The sequence below is a fragment of the Rhinopithecus roxellana genome, chromosome 1, assembly GCF_007565055.1.
Source record: "Rhinopithecus roxellana isolate Shanxi Qingling chromosome 1, ASM756505v1, whole genome shotgun sequence".
Classification (NCBI taxonomy): Eukaryota; Metazoa; Chordata; class Mammalia; order Primates; family Cercopithecidae; genus Rhinopithecus; species Rhinopithecus roxellana.
Window position 1 is genome coordinate 178,218,790 of NC_044549.1, and position 18,332 is coordinate 178,237,121.

At 39.6% G+C, this 18,332-nt stretch overlaps 1 protein-coding gene across 2 annotated transcripts in view; it reads right to left on the bottom strand.

Moving 5' to 3' along the window:
- The window catches only part of CAPN7 (calpain 7), a 47,393-nt gene extending 30,964 nt beyond the window's left edge, over positions 1-16,429 (bottom strand). For both annotated transcript variants that reach the window (XM_030933657.1, XM_010356048.2), the window contains exons 1-5: positions 16,072-16,429; positions 10,466-10,574; positions 4,993-5,150; positions 4,031-4,098; positions 1,586-1,786 (exon numbers count right to left, since the gene is read on the bottom strand). In XM_030933657.1, the coding sequence (XP_030789517.1) occupies positions 1,586-1,786; positions 4,031-4,098; positions 4,993-5,150; positions 10,466-10,574; positions 16,072-16,173 (638 nt within the window). In that variant the 5' untranslated portion in view covers positions 16,174-16,429. The remainder of the gene's footprint in view (positions 1-1,585; positions 1,787-4,030; positions 4,099-4,992; positions 5,151-10,465; positions 10,575-16,071) is intronic.
- Positions 16,430-18,332: the final 1,903 nt, after the last annotated feature.

An 18,332-nucleotide genomic window follows, 5' to 3' on the forward strand; every position in this document is an offset into this window, starting at 1 on the left:
ACTATGCTTCTTTGTCCTGCATTGTTGTGTTGGTGCACAGGCAATTTTTCCTAGACACAAGGGACAGCTTAACAGGAGTACAATTAAAATCTTCAGCAGTAAAGGAAAGAAGAATGCTCTCAGATGGCTGCTACTTAGGCAGAAGCCCTTTCAGCTCAATGTTAGAAAATAAAAAGATGAACACCTATGTGACTTACACAGCTCTAAGCAGACTGAACTTTCTGCAGTGCTCACTTTAAAAAAGCCACCTTGGCTCAGGGACTTACCCTATCTACACTGGTTCAGAGAGCAATCAAGAATTTCCACATTATTGTGTTTTACATTTCATTTTTTTTTGTACTGCTCCTTGTGGAGCAGGGCTACTCCATAGGCAGTGTGCCCACAGTAGCCGTGTTTTACATTTTTAATATCCTCTGAGACTGCTTTCAGACACACTAAGCTGGCTGCCTAGACGAGGGGTTGGCAAATGTTTTCTGTAAAGAGCCACATGGTACATAGTTTAGGCTTTGCAATGAGGTTTCTGTCATATATTCTTTTTTTTTTTTTTTGGTGCATGTAAAACCTTTTAAAGCAAAACTTTATACACACACATACAAACACACACATATATATGTATTTTTTTCTTTCTTTGAGACAGGATCTCCCTCTGTTGCCCAGGCTGGAGTGCAGTGGTGTGATCTCAGCTTTGCAATCTCCACCCCTGGGCTCAAGTGATCCTCCCAAGTAGCTGGGATTACGGGCGCACACCATCATACCCAGCTATTTTTTGTATTTTTTGTAGAGATGCGGTTTCGGTATGTTGCCCAGGCTGGTCTCGAACTCCTGAGCTCAAGTGATCTGCTCCCTCTGCCTCCCAAAATGCTGGGATTGCAGGAGTAAGCTGCCAGCACACCACCTAGACTCCTATTTCATAGTAACATCTTTCCCCCATTAGGGCTCTGGTTACAAAGTTCCTTAGATTAAGAGTGGTCTGCTACAGCACATTTTGCTCCTTAACCTCTAGTGGCTCAATTTCACAGAATGCTAGGATTTTCAGCAAAGTGTATTATGTCTAGCAAAAACGCTAATATGAAAATATATTGGAACTAAAGTTGGGCACATGGCTCATGCCTGTAATCCCAGCACTTTGGGAGGCTGAGGGAGGCGAATCATCTGAGGTCAGGAGTTCGACACCAGCCTGGCCAACATGATAAAACCCTGTCTCTACTAAAAAAAAAAAAAAAAAAAAAAAAAAATTAGGTGTGGTGGTACACACCTGTAGTCCCAGCTACTTGGCAGGCGGAGGCAGGAGAATCGCTTGAGCCCAGGAGGCAGAGGTTGCAGTGAGCCGAGATCACACCACTGCACTCCAGCCTGAACAACAGAGTGAGACTCCGTCTCAAAAAATACAAATGAAATAATAAAATATATCAGAACTAAAATTTTAACTATTTCAAGTTGTGACTACATGATGGTATAATTACATAATAATAGCACAATACACTATAGGAAAAATCTGAATACAATTCAGCAAACCTAATGAAAATAAAATTCTGCACTGACGTTAATAAAATTCTTCATTACAAATAATTGTAAACTTATTTACCTGAGTACTTCTATTTCTTCTGCTGTGTATCTCTGTCCTTGTGCATCACATGACTGTGGAGTTATGAATGACTGAGGTCTTTCGAGGAAGGGATTAGCTCCCAGGGGAAAATGTGCTCTCACTGGAGGTGGCTTTGGCTTAACATTTGTTGACCTGATTTTGCAAACTGGCTTGGTCAAAGGCTCACTCAGTGCTTCTGCTCTATAATAGAGAGGAACAAACAACTGTTCTAGCTTTTCTACTCACATTTAAGCTTTTCAGGACACAACATTTACTTGAAGAACCAGTCAAGCATCCCTAACGTAAAATTAGTACATAAAATTCTTACATACTAATCAACATTTCACCACTTCAGCTACTTCCAAAGAGAAGCATTTTTTACAAACAATATTCTACTGACAACATTAATTGAGCACTTATTATATAATCAGACACTATACAAGGTAAGGTAAGTGGTATAAAAGAATGTATAAAACAATCCCTACCCTTAAGGTACTCATAGTTTTGTAGGGAAAGACAGACAATTGCATCAAAAATAAAAGATGCGAGGATGAAAGTATTACATGCAAATCAAAGTACAACAGAAGTTATTCACTTAATGAATTGCCAAGTGGGGATGAGTTGGAGAAGGGTGCTCTGAACTGATGCTTGAGCTGCAGAGTTGTTCACCTGGGCAGTGAGGAAGCATTCTAAGTAGACAGAAGAACATGTACAAATGTGCAGAAGTATGAAACAGCATAACGAGTTAAAGTAATTTCTTTTTTAAATTTTTAATTTTTTTTTGAGATGGAGTCTCACTCTGTTGCCCAGGCTGGAGTATAGTGGCACCATCTTGGCTCACTGCAACCTCTGCCTCCCAAGTCAAGCGATTCTCCTGCCTCAGCCTTCTGAGTAGCTGGGATTATAGGTGCCCACCAACACGCCTGGCTAATTTTTGTATTTTTAGTAGAGACACGGTTTCGCCATGTTGGCCAGGCTGGTCTCGAACACCTGACCTCAGGTGATTTGCCCACCTTGGCCTCCCAAAGTGCTGGGATTACATGCGTGAGCCACCGTGCCGAGCCAGGCAATTTCAAAAGAATGAATGTTGCCCCTGTGAGAAGTGCAAATGAGAGGCAGCAGGAGATGAGACTAGAGAGGAAACCAGGGGCTGGATCAGACAGCCTCACATGATATGCAACAGAATTTTGACTTTGTTCTGTCAAAGAACAAGCTAAAAAATAGAAGTTCTTAACCTGAGGTGCATATACGAGCTTCAGGATTCTTCAGAATACTCTGAAATTACATGCAAAAAAATTTCACATGCATTTTCCTAGAAAGTGGATCCGTAAGTTTCAAAAGATCCTCATAGGAGCCCATGGCTATCTCACCCACCCTTTGCTTAGGGTGCACTCGAGAATATTGGATGGGTTAACCACACAGGTAATAAAGTCACTTATGATTCTGACAGGTGAAAGAAGTCAAGATAGAGAAGACAATTGTGTGTCAAGTGCTCATATCTTCACGAATCTGAGGAAACAAACTCAAGGTTAGTAGATGACAATGAAAAGGAGGGATGACTATTTTACTTGAGTTAAAAAAAGAAGGGCTTGGGGTGGTACAGTTATCTATCAGGTCAGAGCCTCAAAAGGAGACAATTCATGCTACAGGTATAAAAGCAATTTCCACCCTTTTATTTTTTGTGTGTCTACAACACTCTTTCAAGATACATAATTTGCTTACGCAAACTCATTCATTTTTTAGCAAATATCTACTGAGCACATATTACATTACCAGGCACTCTGCTAGGTACTTGGTTACAATAGACACCTGTTTAAAATAGACAAAAATCTCTGCCCTCATAGAGCTTAACAATTGGGGGATGAAGGCTGGAGGGGACACACATATTAACAACAAATATAATAAGCTAGTAAATCTCACAGACCTTAGAAAATAAGAGCTATGGGAAAAAAACTAGAATAGTCAGGTTGCAACTGCTGGGGGAGATTCAATTTTAAACAACAGTTAGGGCAGACTTCATTTAAAAGTTGACCTCTCAGCTAAGAGGTGAAAAGAGCTACAGACATTGTATAATCTGAGGTATGTACATGGCTGAAAGCAAGTTCATGCTCATGTTTTCTATTTTTAGCAGACATGGAAGGCTCTCTGGAAGTTCTCTTTGAAAGTCTGATATTACACAACAGAAAGGAGGTCCTCCATTTCAAATGTCACAGTTATTTCTCTTCTAAACTAAAACTAAAAACATTTATTGATTTATTTCTTGAGTTTAAAGCAGGGAACTAGAGAGAGGAGGTAAATTCACTAAGAAGTAGAAAGTAGATTTGTTTCAGATGACAGTTAAAAGATGGAGGTTTGTTACTGTAACCTTTACAACACATTTAGATAAATCTGTTTAAATAACACTAAGTGCCATCCATGGATTAGAACTTGAGTGATCAAACCCACCTGTCTAGTGCCTGTCGAGCCAACTGTTTCAGTTTATTTTGCAGGGCTTTATCAGCAGTTTCATAAGACTTAAGAGAAAGAGACAGACATTTTAAAGCATATTTTTCAATTTGCTTGATCTATATTTCTAAGCAAAAAATTTACAAGGCATATTACACTTGTTGAAATTGAGAATAAACAAAGATGACATTAATTTTCATTCTTAAAGGTATCATTTAAAAATGTGTTGAAAATCTGTCACTGAGGTGAACTTTAAAACCACTTAATGTGGACAAGTGCTAACTGGACCGGAACTGTTCGACCATAGTGCTGTGGAAGGCTGAGTGGCAGGAACCTCAGAAGACTAGCACTTATTTACAGTCTCAAGGCACCTACAGAAATCAGGCCAGATGGTTTCTCTGAGCAAAAGACTCTGCCAAAAAGCCAGTCCTCTGAAAGACACTGGGGACACCAGTCTCAACTACTTTACCTCCTCCTCCTGTCAAATACACTGCTCTTTTATGCACCAGATGTCCCTTGAAGCTAAGGGTCCCAACCAAGGCTCAGCAGGGAGCAGTAAACACCACTCAGCATACAGATTTTACACTGCAAATAAGTAAGGCTTATCTAAACCACTAGCTTATTTTTCAAAAAGTGCATCAAACTGAAAAAAGGGGAAGTTTATTCTAAATTAATAGATTTGTGATAGTGAACTCTTTCTGTAAGTTTATCTTAGTTGTTAGAAAGGTTAAAAATAGTTCTTGTAATTTAAGACTCAATACTGTCAAAATTTTAATAAGATGTAAAAACCCATTATTAACTTTCTACTCATCATCTTTTATTGAGGAGTAGTTTAGTTACATTTATAATAATTTTTTTTATTCTGTTAAAATTGTTTTATTCAAGGTGTTATGTAAAATTCACTAGCAAGAGAAGAAATGTCTTCGCATAACTCATCAAATGTAATCTGTAGCTATACATACTGTTTTCAGACAGAGATCCACAGCTTCTGTGTACAATTCTATAGCATCTTCAACATTCTCTTTTTCATCTTCATCAAAAGCTTGTGTAACAAGGAAATGAGCACGCTCTAAGTCCAACTGATGCTTTGACTTCAAAGGATCAGCACTCTTTGACTGAACTAAAATAGAAAAAAAGCATACACAGAAGGAATATTATCTAAATACAGCCAGAAAACACACTATTTTCACTATTTAAGATATTCTTTACAAAACTCTGTAATTCTTCATTTAAAAAACTTAGCAAGGTTAAAAAAATCCTTAAAAAAGGACAAATTTCCTTCTTCTTTTTTTTTTTTTTGGAGACAGGATCTTGCTCTGTTGCCCAGGCTAGAATGCAGTGGCACAATCCACAGCTTACTGCAGCCTCTACCTCCTCGGGCTCAAGAGATTCTCCCACCTTAGCCTCTTGAGTAGCTGGGACTACAGGTGCATACCACCATGCCTGGCTAATTTTTCCCCTCTTTTTTTTTTTTTTTTTTTTTTTTTTTTGTAGAGACGGAGTTTTGCCATGTTGCCCAGACTGGTCTTGAACTCCTAAGTTCAAGCAATCTGCTAGTTTTGGCCTCCCAAAGTGATGGGATTACAGGTGTGAGACACCGTGCCCAGGCTTCCTCCCTTCTCTTTTTAATCTTAAGGTCTAAGAAAAAAAATCTGCAATTGTTTATCACACAATAGACATCAGAGACAAAGAATATTAAAAAATACACTTATTTAAAAAATTCTTTCCTTGAATTTCTCTCTCCCACTGGCACTCTCTTCACTTAAAAATTAAAACATAAGAGTTCTCCTCATACGCTCCTCTACCTCAAAAAACAAAACAAAAATTTGGAAATTGTTAAATATTAAGAAACCTATTTTAAGGCAATTAAAACTTTTTTTCTGTACAGACAAAACTGTGTAATACACTAGGCTCTGATGATAAAGTTCCTGGTTTTTCTATTTACCCTGAGCCTAGAATAAGTTATATATTTTCACTGCTCTTTGCAATAATATTTTCATTTGTTTTTAATAAAAAAAAAACCGTATCTATAAGAAACATGCATCCAGAATATATAAAGATCTCTTACAACTCAACAATAAAGACAACCCAGTTAAAAAATGGGCAAAGGATCTGAACAGACATTTCTTCAAAGACGGCATTCAAAAGGTCAAATGGCACATAAGAAATTGCTGAATGTTAGTCATCAAAAAACGCAAAACACAACTACACTGAGATGACACCTTATGCCCACTAGGATGGCTGCAATAAAAAAGACAATAACAAGTGTCAGTGAGAATGTGAAGGACTTGGAACCCAGATACACTGCTGGTGGAACTGTAAAACGGTATAGCTAATTGTAACATAGTGTAGCCCCTCTGAAAAAACTATTTGGCAGTTCTTAAAAAAGTTAAACATGGAGGTACATCCTATGACACAGCAGTTCCACTTCTGGGTGGAATTCCAAGATAATTGAGAAAACATTTCTATGCAAAAATCTGTACATGAATTTATTTATTTGTTTTTTTTTGAGGCAGAATCTCACTCTGTCACCCAGACTGGAGTGCAGTGGTGCCATCTTGGCTCACCGCAACCTCCACTTCCTGGATTTTCAAGCAATTCTTGTGTCTCAGCCTCCCAAGTAGTTGGGACTACATGTGTGCACCACCACACCCGGCTAATTTTTGTATTTTGAAACCCCAGATATGGGGTTTCACCCTGTTGGTCAGGCTAGTCTCAAACTGCTGGCCTCACCTGATCTGTTTGCCTCGGCCTCCCAAAGTGCTGGGATTACAGGCATGAGCCACTGCATGCACATGAATGTTCTTAACTGCACTATTTACAATAGCCAAAAGGTGTTAACAACTCAAATGTCTCCAAGAACTAATGAATGGATAAAAAAATGCAGCATATCAATACAATGAAATATTTCTCAGCCATAAAAAGCAATGAAGTATTGATACAACCTACAACATGGATAAATCTGGCAAACATTAAACTCAGTGAAAGAAGCCAGATGGCAAAAGGGCCATACATTGGATGATTCCATTTGTATGAAATATCCAGAATAGGCAAATCCATAGAAACAGCAAGATTAGTGGTGACTAGGGGGAGGGAGGAATGCGGATTGACTGCTAACGGTTAAGAGGTTTCTCTTGGGGTGATGAAAACATACTAAAATGAGATAGTGGGGATGACTGCACAACTCTGGGAATAGGCTAAAAACACCTGAATTATATACTTTAAGAGGGTGAATTTTATGGTATGCAAATTATATCTTGCTAAACTTGCTTTTAAGAAAAGTTTGAGATTTTGTTAGTTCTTTAAAGGTACATGCTGTTTTTTTTTTTTGTTTGTTTGTTTTTTTTTTTTTTTTTTTTAAGATACACGGTCTTACTAGGTTGCCCAGGCTGGCCTTAAACTCTTAAACTCCTGGGCTCAAGTGACCCTTCTGCCTTAGCCTGCCAAGTAGCTGGAACTACAGGCACTCACCACTGTGCCCAGTTTGTGCTGATGTTTTCAAAATTTTAGCCTTCTTAAATGCCTCTCTGAAGTATATACTAATTCCATTCATGAAAAAGATACCAAAGCTCAAAAATGTTGAAATATCTATCCCAGTGTTTCTCAGCCTGGCATTACTGACATTTTGGGCTGGATAATTCTTTGTTGTGGGAGACTTTTTAGCAACATCCCTGGCCTCTACCCAACTAAATCCCAGAAGCATATTCCTTGCCACCCAGCAGCGTGAAAACCAAAAACTTCTCCAGAAATTGCCAAATGTCCCATGGGGGGCAAATCGCTTCCTACTGAGAAGCACTGATTTGGTCTAAGATTTCACAGCTACAAGTGAAAGGGTAGAGACTCAACATGGATCTTTTAATTCCAACTCTTGAACTCTGTACTATGATGGTTAATTTTACTTTTTATTTTTCGAGACAGGGTCTTACTCTGTCATCCAGGCTGAGTGCAGTGGTGCAATCACGGGTCAGTGCAGCCTTGACCTCCTTGGCTCAAGCAGTCTTCCTGCCTCAGCCTTTGAGGAGCTGGGACTATGGGCACACACCACCAAGCCCAGCTAATTTTCGATTTTTTGTAGGGATGAGGTCTATGTTGCCTAGGCTGATCTTGAACTCCTAGATTCAAGTGATTCTCCTGCCTCAGCTTCCCAAACTGTTGGGATTACAGGCATGAGCCACTGTGCCAGCCTACACTGGTTAATTTTAAATCATGTTCAAAATTACGGGGAAATTACCTTTCCCCACCCCAAAATCAACTCTCTCTCAGGAGTCTCTCAACTGTCAGCAGACTACCTTGTTTTAAAACTTAGGGCTCGTAACAAGATTTTTATTTGAAAAAGGACTTTTCTGCTTAAAATAATAATTAAATAAGAAAATCCTTTAATTGTCTAGAGATTATACTCCATTTCTTCAACAAAAGCAGAAAGTAGTAAAACAAGCTATGTTATATTTTAAAAGTCCTTTTTAAGGCCAGGCACGGTGGCTCACACCAGTAATCCCAGCCCTTTGGGAGGCTGAGGCGGGTGGCTCATGAGGTCAGATCGAGACCATCCTGGCTAACATGGTGAAACCCTATCTCCACTAAAAATACAAAAAATTAGCTGGGTGTGGTGGCAGGCACCTGTAGTCCCAGCTACTGGGGAGGCTGAGGCAGGAAAGCAGCATGAACCCTGGAGGCGGAACTTGGCAGTGAGCTGAGATCGCACCACTGCACTCCAGCCTAGGTGACAGAGCGACACTCCATCTCAAAAAAAAAAACAAAAAAAACCAAACTCCTTTTTGGACTTTATTTCACTGGCAAGTCTTTATTCTTCAAAAGATTGGGGTGTCTCATTTGATGCCTGAATATCACATATATATCAATGTTTAGAATTTATTTCCCAAAAATCACATGTAAGGTTTTAGGCTTAGCTGTATTTAATACAAAGAAAGAATAACTTTTAAAATTCCTTAGAAAAAAATGATTCATATTTATTTTTTCCAATTGTCACAAGGATTTCAAGGGTTTAAAGAGCAATCTTACTGGAATCAAGAGCCTATGGCATAAATGCGGTTGACTGTGTGTACACACAGAAGTGAAAGATGGAAATACACCTTTGGTTGCCACAGATTCTACTCCTGGAATAATATCACCATACGATCTCCCCTTTCTAGAGCATTCTGCTTTAACATTTAGTCTAGCATGCTTCAGAAAGGGGTTTCCATGATAGTGCAATGTTGACACTGCTCTCTCTCCACACCTGACGAAGGTCCTCCTGAGGGCATGGACTGTCACTCATCTATTACCCTGTACTTACCATATAGCCAAAACATGTATTCAATACATAGTTGCTGAAATGAAGAAAACTATCTATGAAAAAACAGGGAGATCATGGAAGTAAACATGAAAGACTACCTTCCCTACTTCAAAGATAATTTTATTTGAAAACACTGGTTATGAAACAAAGTTCCTAATTATTGGGCAGTTAAATTTAAGAACTTCATTTACTTGGCTGGGAAAAGAAAGTTCCTTTGAATTTTGTATATTTTGAATATATGAATCAATACTTTGTTTCCAGTGATGTTCCAATAACACAGGCAGTATACTTTTCAATACATGCAATTTCTGGGCACTGTATTAAAGTAAACTATCTTGTTTTTAAGGGAACTGTCATAACAAGGAATCCAGTGATTAAATCTACTTTATCCCAATGATGTTGTTGTAATTGCTCATATCTACTCAGAATGAGAGGTAAAAAGTAGCACAAAGTCCATGAGAATAAATATTCTTCTGCTTGTGGCTTTATCAAGCAGCAACAGAAAAAGAGGGTTAAAAAGAGTCCCTAGAGAAATCAATGTATTTGTAAATACAATGTCAACATCAGTTACCTCTAACAAAACTGTGACCATTAAGACTATGTATATTTCTATTATTGTACCTGTTGTGCTGTTTACAAAAATAAATACAAGTAGTTCCAAGTCTCTGCTTACATGTGACTTTTCCAAAATATGGTTTAAAAGAGTTTAGCAAAGGTTTTAAAGTAGAAGACACTGACAGAGAAGACACTGTGAACCTACTGCTGAAGTCTGTAAACAATGAAGAGGAACGGTCACTTAATTTTATAAGGAAGAGAGAGGTGACAGACGTTTTAAAAGCAGACTTTAACTGAATTCGAATCCTAACTTTGCCAATGATAAATTGTTTGAACATAGGTAATTCACCATCTCTGCACTCTGGGAAATTAGGAAACTGGACTATATTATCTATAAGGTTCCTCTTCAAAGATCTATGACTTATTTCTAAATGATTTTTAAAGAGGTGATTACCAAAAGTGGAGTAAGCAGCAACAGAGTGAGAATCAAGATTCAAAGGTAAAAATGAAGAGAAACAAACATAGGGGGAAAGACATGACGGGAGAAAAGAAAAAAATAGTGACAATTTTAGTAGTCCTTTACTAACCTGCAGAATGTAGAGCTTGAACTCTTTCCAGATACTCAGTTATTTTTTCTTGAATATTTTCTAGGCTTGATCCTGCCATCTCAGCATAAATTAAGGCTTGTGCAGCTTCCTAAAAATGAAAGAATTCAAAGGAATGCAATAGATGTATAACTTGAATTTTCTTTACCACATTCTCATTCAATATTGGTTTCCATGAATGACAAAACAAGAATGTCTTTAAAATATTAACAGTAATTTTTTTCATAAAGTAGTTATACAATCTTCCAATATTTTCTTCAGTATTCAATGTTCTCAATTTTCTTTCTCTTTTCTTTTTTGAGACAGAGTTTCGCTCTGTCACCCAGGCTGGAGTGCAGTGGCGCAATCTCGGCTTACTGCAACCTCCGCCTCCCAGATTCAAGTGATTCTTGTGCCTCAGCCTCCCGAGTAGCTGGGACTATAGGTGTACACCAGTACATCTGGCTAATTTTTGTATTTTTAGTGGAGATTGGGTTCTGCCATGTTGGCCAGGCTGGTCTTGAACTCCTGGCCTCAAGTGATCTGCCCAACTCGGCCTCCCAAAGTGCTGGGATTACAGGCATAAGCCACCACACCTGGTCCAAATGATACTTTTTTTTTTTTTTTGCTTTTTCAAAGATGGAGTCAGAATTAGGTGCTAAAAGTCACAGGGCACGTCCAAACAGGAACTTGAACCCTGGACCCTCACATTAAAAGTCTGATGCTCTACTGAAGGAGCTATCCAGGCTCTCTCTCAATTTTAACCTGTCATTGAAAATTTATGAATTCACGCATGAGGAACTGATTATAAACACTTCTTTAGAACAGCTGTAGTTTACATGTTTTGTTTTCCTTTTTCCTTATGCAATAGATCAGATGTAAAACCATATACCTTGAAAATGTGAACTGACTGCAAGTAATTCACACTCAAAAAAATGTGAATTGAGCGTTCAAAGCACTAAAACGAATAATAACTGCTAAAACAAAATTACCAAGAAAACATTACAAGAGATTATAAAGGTTAAATATCTCACAGTAAAACAGTTTTCTCCACAGAAAATACTGACAAAGGATGACACATTTTAAAGCAGATTTTAGTTGTGTAAATTAAACTTATTTTAATTAAGAAAATCTGGATTCTTCTTCCAGTTATTCCATAACTTCCATAGCCAGTTACACTACGGCTAGAAGGTGGTGTTCCCATTCTCCTCATCACCATTCCAGGAAGGTTATCAATGCTACCACCTAAAAAAGTGAAGAGAAATTTCTACAAGTAACGGCACCTTCTCTGCAGTAACCCAAGCATGTACACTTCATGGGTCATCATGCCTGTTTCCAAAGATGTCATCTACTGAACATCACTTTTTGAATACAGTTATTTGAGCAGGAGTTGTTTAACTGAACCTAACAAAATTAAGAAAAGTGTAGTTTTCAGCCTGGGTAACATGGTGAAACCCTGTCTCTACAAAGTAGTCCCAGCTACTCAGGGAGCTGAGGCGGGAGGTGGAGACTGCAGTGAGCTGTGATCGGGCCACTGCACTCCAGCCTGGTTGACAGAGTAAGACACTGTCAAAAAAAAAAAAAAAAGAAGGAAGGAAGGAAAGAAGGAAGGAAGGAAGGAAGGAAGAAAAAAGTACAGTTTTAACCACAATGAAAATTCAGCCTAAAGGCAGTAGGGTAGAAAATATATGACTTCCTCAGATTCTGTAACTCAGATATTTCAGAGGATGAAAGTATAACTTTACATGTAAACATTAAATATATCTTAAATACTATCATTATCTAAATACATTATAGCTATACTTAAATCCAATAAATGGAATGTTTTTGATACACGTAAATTATATAAGTATATAATACACATACATTGCCCCTTCAGTTACCTTGTATGTGATTAATTTCCAAATAATTATTTTGCTTTAAAAAAAAAAAAAGGCTCTTTTTACTTAGGAGTCTGAGGCAGGAGGACTGCTTGAGTCCAGGAGTTCAAGACTAACTGGGCAACATAGTGAAATCTCCATTTCTGGAAAAAAAAAAAATAATGAGCCTGGTATGGTGGTGCACACCTGTGGTCCCAGCTCCTCAGGAGGCTAAGCATGGAGGATTGCTTTAGCCCAAGAATGGGCTAAAGTGAGCTATGATCTCACCACTGCCCACCAGCGTGGGTGACAGAATGAGACCCTGTCTCTAAAAAAAAAAAAAAAGCCAATTTAAAAAATTGCTGGTGCCAATTTTATTTTACTCATTTCATTTATATTCAAAAGTGAAAAGAAAGAAATAGCTTATAGAAAGGACTGGGCAGAAAACACTAAACACTAAACTGATGAAGCTTATATAATTTCTAGAAGTACATACAGTTTTTTTTGGCTTTCTCAAGGATGAAAACTTCTTCCTAAGTGACATATATGTAAGCCTATAGGAAAACAAGGGGCAGTGCACAGTAGTTTCTTTTGCTTTATTAAGATCTGTACTTATATAGCACTATTTTAACCTGTTATTTGTCAAAGCTATTTCACAAAACACACACAATTTTTTTCTTAAACAATGCCTTGTGAAATTGTCAAAAAAGTCTAAAATGCACCAAATTCTGAAATGCACCAAAACTCTCTAAACATAAAGCAGATTATAATAGAGACCTACTGTTAGATACATCAGAGAGTGATCAGAGTTTACAAAATTTGTACATTTCAAAATAGCTAAATTCAAATGTTCCTAGCATAAATATTGAAGTATAATATTCAGTAATAATTGCTGCACAGTTCAGCTGTGAAGTAGTTAAGGTGATGGCTATCCCAAGTATGCTGATTTACCCTAAAAATTATATTAATGTATTAAATTACCACATGTACCCTGAAACTATGTACATATCAATAAAAAAAGAAAAAAATCAGCCAGGGGCAGTGGCTCACGCCTATAATCCCAGCACTTTGGGAGGCCGAGGCCAGCGGATCACCTGAGGTCAGGAGTTCCAGATCAGCCTGACCAACATGGAGAAACTCGGTCTCTACTAAAAACACAAAATTAGCTGGGCGTGGTGGTGCATGCCTTTAATCCCAGTTACTCAGGACGCTGAGGCAGGAGAATCGCTTGAACCCGGTAGGTGGAGGTTGCAGTGAGTCGAGATCGTGCTATTGCACTCCTGCCTGAGCAACAAGAGCAAAACTCTGTCTCAAAAAAAAGGAAAAAATAGATTATAAAATGAAAGCAACAAAATATTAATCTGAAACAAACCACACTTTATTGATAGCACATACACTTGTGAAAAAAATTACTAGTATTGTACAGTATTATCAAAGTCTGATATGCTCTCTAAAAGAAAAGGTGACAATATCATGAGGACACAGCTCCCTCCAAATCTAGCTAGAGCTGCAGGGGTACACTTGCAAATCTTCAGAATTGGAGAGAAGAGAGTGGACTGTAGAAGCTCATACCCTTTGATGCAGCAATTCTGTCCCCGGTAATTTATCCAAAAGAAAATTCAGGCAAAAATTTGCACTAGTCATAAGAGTTAATTATAAGAATATGAACCACATCGTTACTTATGATGTTGAAAAAACACAATGAACTGAATGCCCAAGAGTCTGTAAATTAATTACAGTAAACTGGACAGGCATGGAGGCTCACGCCTGTAATCCCAGCATTTTGGGAGACTAAGGCGGGAAGATCGCTTGACCCAGGAGTTCGAAACCAGCCTGCGCAACACAGCGAGACTCCATTTCTAAAAAAAAAAAAAAAAATTAGCCAGGTGTGGTTGTGTCCACCTATAGTCCCACTAATTGGGAGACTGAGGCAGGAGGATTTGTTGAGCTTTGCAGTTTGAGGCTGCAAAGAGCTATGATTACTAGGCCACTGCCCTTCAGCCTTGGCAACAGGGCAAGACCCTGTTTCTTAAAAAAATAAAATATGGTACACCCACAAAATGAACTACGGTGTAGTTATTACTAAAAACAGTATAAACCAGTTTGTAAAAAAAAGTATATGCACATATGCAAAACAAAAGAAAACAAAACAAAACACAAAAATATACAGTCACACACCAAATAACATTTCAGTCAACAACAGACTGAATATATGATAGTGGTCCCCTAAGATTATAATGGAGTTGAAAAATTCCCACTGCCTGGTCATGTCATAGCGGTCATAACGTCATAGTACAACACTTTACTCAGATGTTTGTGGTGATGCTGGTATCAACAAACCTACTGGGGTGCCAGTAGTGTAAAAGTCTACCACATACAATTATGTAGAGTACATAATACTTGATAATCAACAATTATGTTACTGGTTTACGTATTTACTATGCTATACTATGTATTGTTAGTGTACTCCTATTATTAAAAAAGTTAACTATAAAACAGTCTCTGGCATGTCCTTCAGGAGATATTTCAGGAGACACTGTTATCATAGGAGATGACAGTTTCAGTCCTGTTATTGTCCCCGAAGATCTCACAGTGGGACAAGATTGGAGATGGAAGACAGTAGTAATATTGATGATCCTGACCCGGTGTATGCCTAGGCTAATGTGTACCTTAGTTTTTAACTAAAGAGTTAAAAAAAAAAATGAAACAAAAAACTTACCAAATAAAGATATAAAGAAAATATGTTTCTGTAGCTGTACAATAAGTTCGTTTTAAGCTATTACAAGAGTTAAAAAGAAAATTCAAAAGTTTATGAAGTAAAAGGGTTACAGTAAACTAAGGTTAATTTTTTATTGAAAAAAGAAAATTTAAAAAATGTAGCATAGCCTAAGGGTACACTGCTTACAAAGTCCACAGTAGAGTGGAGCAGTGAGTGCCCTAGGCCTTCACATTCTTTCACCACTACTCACCAACTCAGAGCAACTTCCAGTCCTGCAAGCTCCTCTCGTGGGTAAGTGCCCCACAACTGGTGTAGTATTTTTATCTTTTATGCTGCATGTTTACTGTACCTTTTCTATGTTTAGATGCACAAATACTTACCACTGCGTGTAACTGCACACACCACTGAGTACAGCAACATGCTGCGCAGGCCTGTAACCTAGGAGCAACAGGCTATGCCATACAGCCTAGGTATGGAGGAGGCTGTACCATTCAGGATGGTGTAAGCGCATTCTATGGTGTTTGCACTGAACAAAACGGCCTAAGAACACATTTCTCAGAAAACATCAGATCGCTAAGGACGCAAGACTGTATATCAAATGCTATGATAGATGGTTTTTATTCTTTTTAAGTTTATTTAACGAGCATACATTATTTTGATATATATCACAGGCCATTTCCCGCTAGCTGTAAATCAAAGCCACGTGACAGCAAGAATTGGCTACTAACGACCCACATCTAACACCTGCCCCCCCAAGGCAGTTCAACCGTGGGCATCTGCCAGTAAGGGCTACAGCTGGAGAAGCAGTGTCTGCAAGCCGCGACCCAGCCACCCCCCCCCCCCCCCACCCCGCAGCCTCAGCGTGGGCCTCTGCAGTCCGGCTCGCCGCTCCCAACAAGAGGAGGGCCGGGAAGCGAATGAGGAAAAAGAAAAGCCGGGACCGCTCCCTCCGCACCTGGACCCCGCCCCTCGGCCGCAGGCCCAAGCCGGACTCCGACTGAGCAACTCCGACCAAAGCGGCGCGGCCCTACCTTGTAGTAAAACACCGCCTCGGAGTAGCGGCCTTCGTGGTCGCGCTGCACCGCCAGACGGGCGAACTGCACGGCGTCCCGCTCCAGCGCCGTGGCGTCCATGGCGCAGAGGCCCCGCGCCGGGGCCGGGAACTAGGCCCTGACGCAGGACTGCTTTTCGCGGACTGCTGCGGCCCGGCGGCGGCGAGGACTCGGGAGCGCCGCGGAAGGAGCGGCAAAGTTTACTTTGGACGGTGGAAGGAAGAGAGCTCGCCTTCCCGTTGCCGGGCTGGGGCCCAGCGCGACGCCGCGCCCCTCAGTGCAGACCCGACTCGCAGCCCATAAGACAGCCCCACTTCGCGGCCCCAGCGGCCCTCGCCCCGCCCACCAGCCGCCCCACGCAGGCGCAGCCTGGCCCTCGCGAGCTCCTTAGAAGCTGGGGCGGCCGAGGCCAGGCTCGCGGGACTGCGCGGGCTGTGGGCGGGGCCGGGCCCACGCAGGAGCGGAGCCGCGGAGGCGGGGCAAAAAGACCTGCTGCTGTGTACATGACCGTCGTGGCGCCCGGGATTGGGCGGCTGAGGGCAGGTGCCACGTCCGAGCTGCCCACACACTGCCGTCTGTGTGGCGGTGGCAGTGCAGGGCGAGGCTGTTGCCGTCGACAGTGGGCAGGAGAGGGGTACCAGCCTCACAGATCCTTTCCTCTGTTAAGTGTCCAGGGATGGGCGTAAAGAGCTAAGGAAGAGTGCCTCCCACCAGCATCTGACACATTAAAAAAATGACCGTGAGGACAGAGGTTCTTTCGAGTCATTCTTCGCTTACATTTATTTTCATTTATTTCCCACAAGCTCAATCATGACCCTATAGCCCCCCACTGTGCACCAAGGTCATATTGATTGAATTGTTAACAAACAAGGTAATGTATTTTCAGTTGTACTTATCCTTAGGGTTAACTTGATGCTGTTGTAATTACTTAATTAGGTGATTATTTGATTTATGTCTTCTCTCCCCTAAAGGTCTGAATTCAGCAGTAATAAAAATGAATTAGTGATGGGCACCACCAAATTCATGCTGAGTCAAAGAAGTAAGAATTGAGTACATAATGTATAATTCCATCTATAAGAAACACTAGAAAACACTACAATGTTAGAAAGCAGATCAGTGGTTGGGAAGGGAATTAAGGGAATCTTTTCTGATGATGAGAATGTTTTATATCTCAATGGTGGTGTCAAAATGTATACTTTTGTCAAAACTCATCAAACTACATTTTAAGTGTGTACTTTTAATTTTTGTTAATTATACTATATTTTTTCAGTCATTTGCCCTGCATTTAGAATGGTACTCTAATTTCTTAGTTTCTTTAGGTCTGTTTCTTCACATTTAGTGAATTTCTTAATAACAACGATCTCATCAGGCTGTTATAAAGACACACAGAATTTGATTTTGTGCCTAGAACAAAGATGGTTCTCAAAGTTAGCAACTACAGTTTTATAGCTGAAGCAGGGATGGTTCCTGTCTTTACCACTTTGATCCCAGCATTGAGCGCAAGCCTTGTTCTAGAGCAGGTCTTCAACAAATATTTTAAAACGTTGAATAAGTCAACTCCGCTACTTAAATATATCTAATGTGAGAAAGTCCTTCAGTACATGAGTTCAGACCGTCTGTGTTTCAATCACTGTTTTGCACAAACTGACCCCCAAGCTACAGCAGATAAATACAGTTTTACTCATCACAGGTCTTCTGTTCCTGCTCCCATCACAGCTTATAGAATTCCTAATGTATCTTGAAGGAAGCCTTTTATTGCACTCCCGGGTACTTGAGATCTCTTCCTATATTTATTAATATATTCTGTATAAGGAATTGAATCCTTATTCCTTGTTCATGTATTCAGTGAACACCAGACTACTTTGTGCCTGGCACAGAGCTAGACATTGATGATACAAAGACAAATAGAAGACAGACAAGGCAGGGGTAAAGCAAATTGAAACTTCAAAGTATTAATATTTGCAGTCTCAACAAAATTGAGTCTTCCAATCCATGAGCACAGTCAATTTCTCCATTTCTTCAGAACTTCTTTAATTTCTCTCAGCAGTTTTGTAGTTTTCACATGCACGGGCCTTGCATATCTTTGGACAGGTTTATTTCTAAGCAGTTGATATTTTTGATGCTGTTGTAAATGGTATTGCTTATTTAATTTCCAACTGTTGCTAGTATATGCAAATAGCATTGACATTCATATATTGACCTTGTATTCTGTGATCATGAATTATCCAAAAGACTCTGAG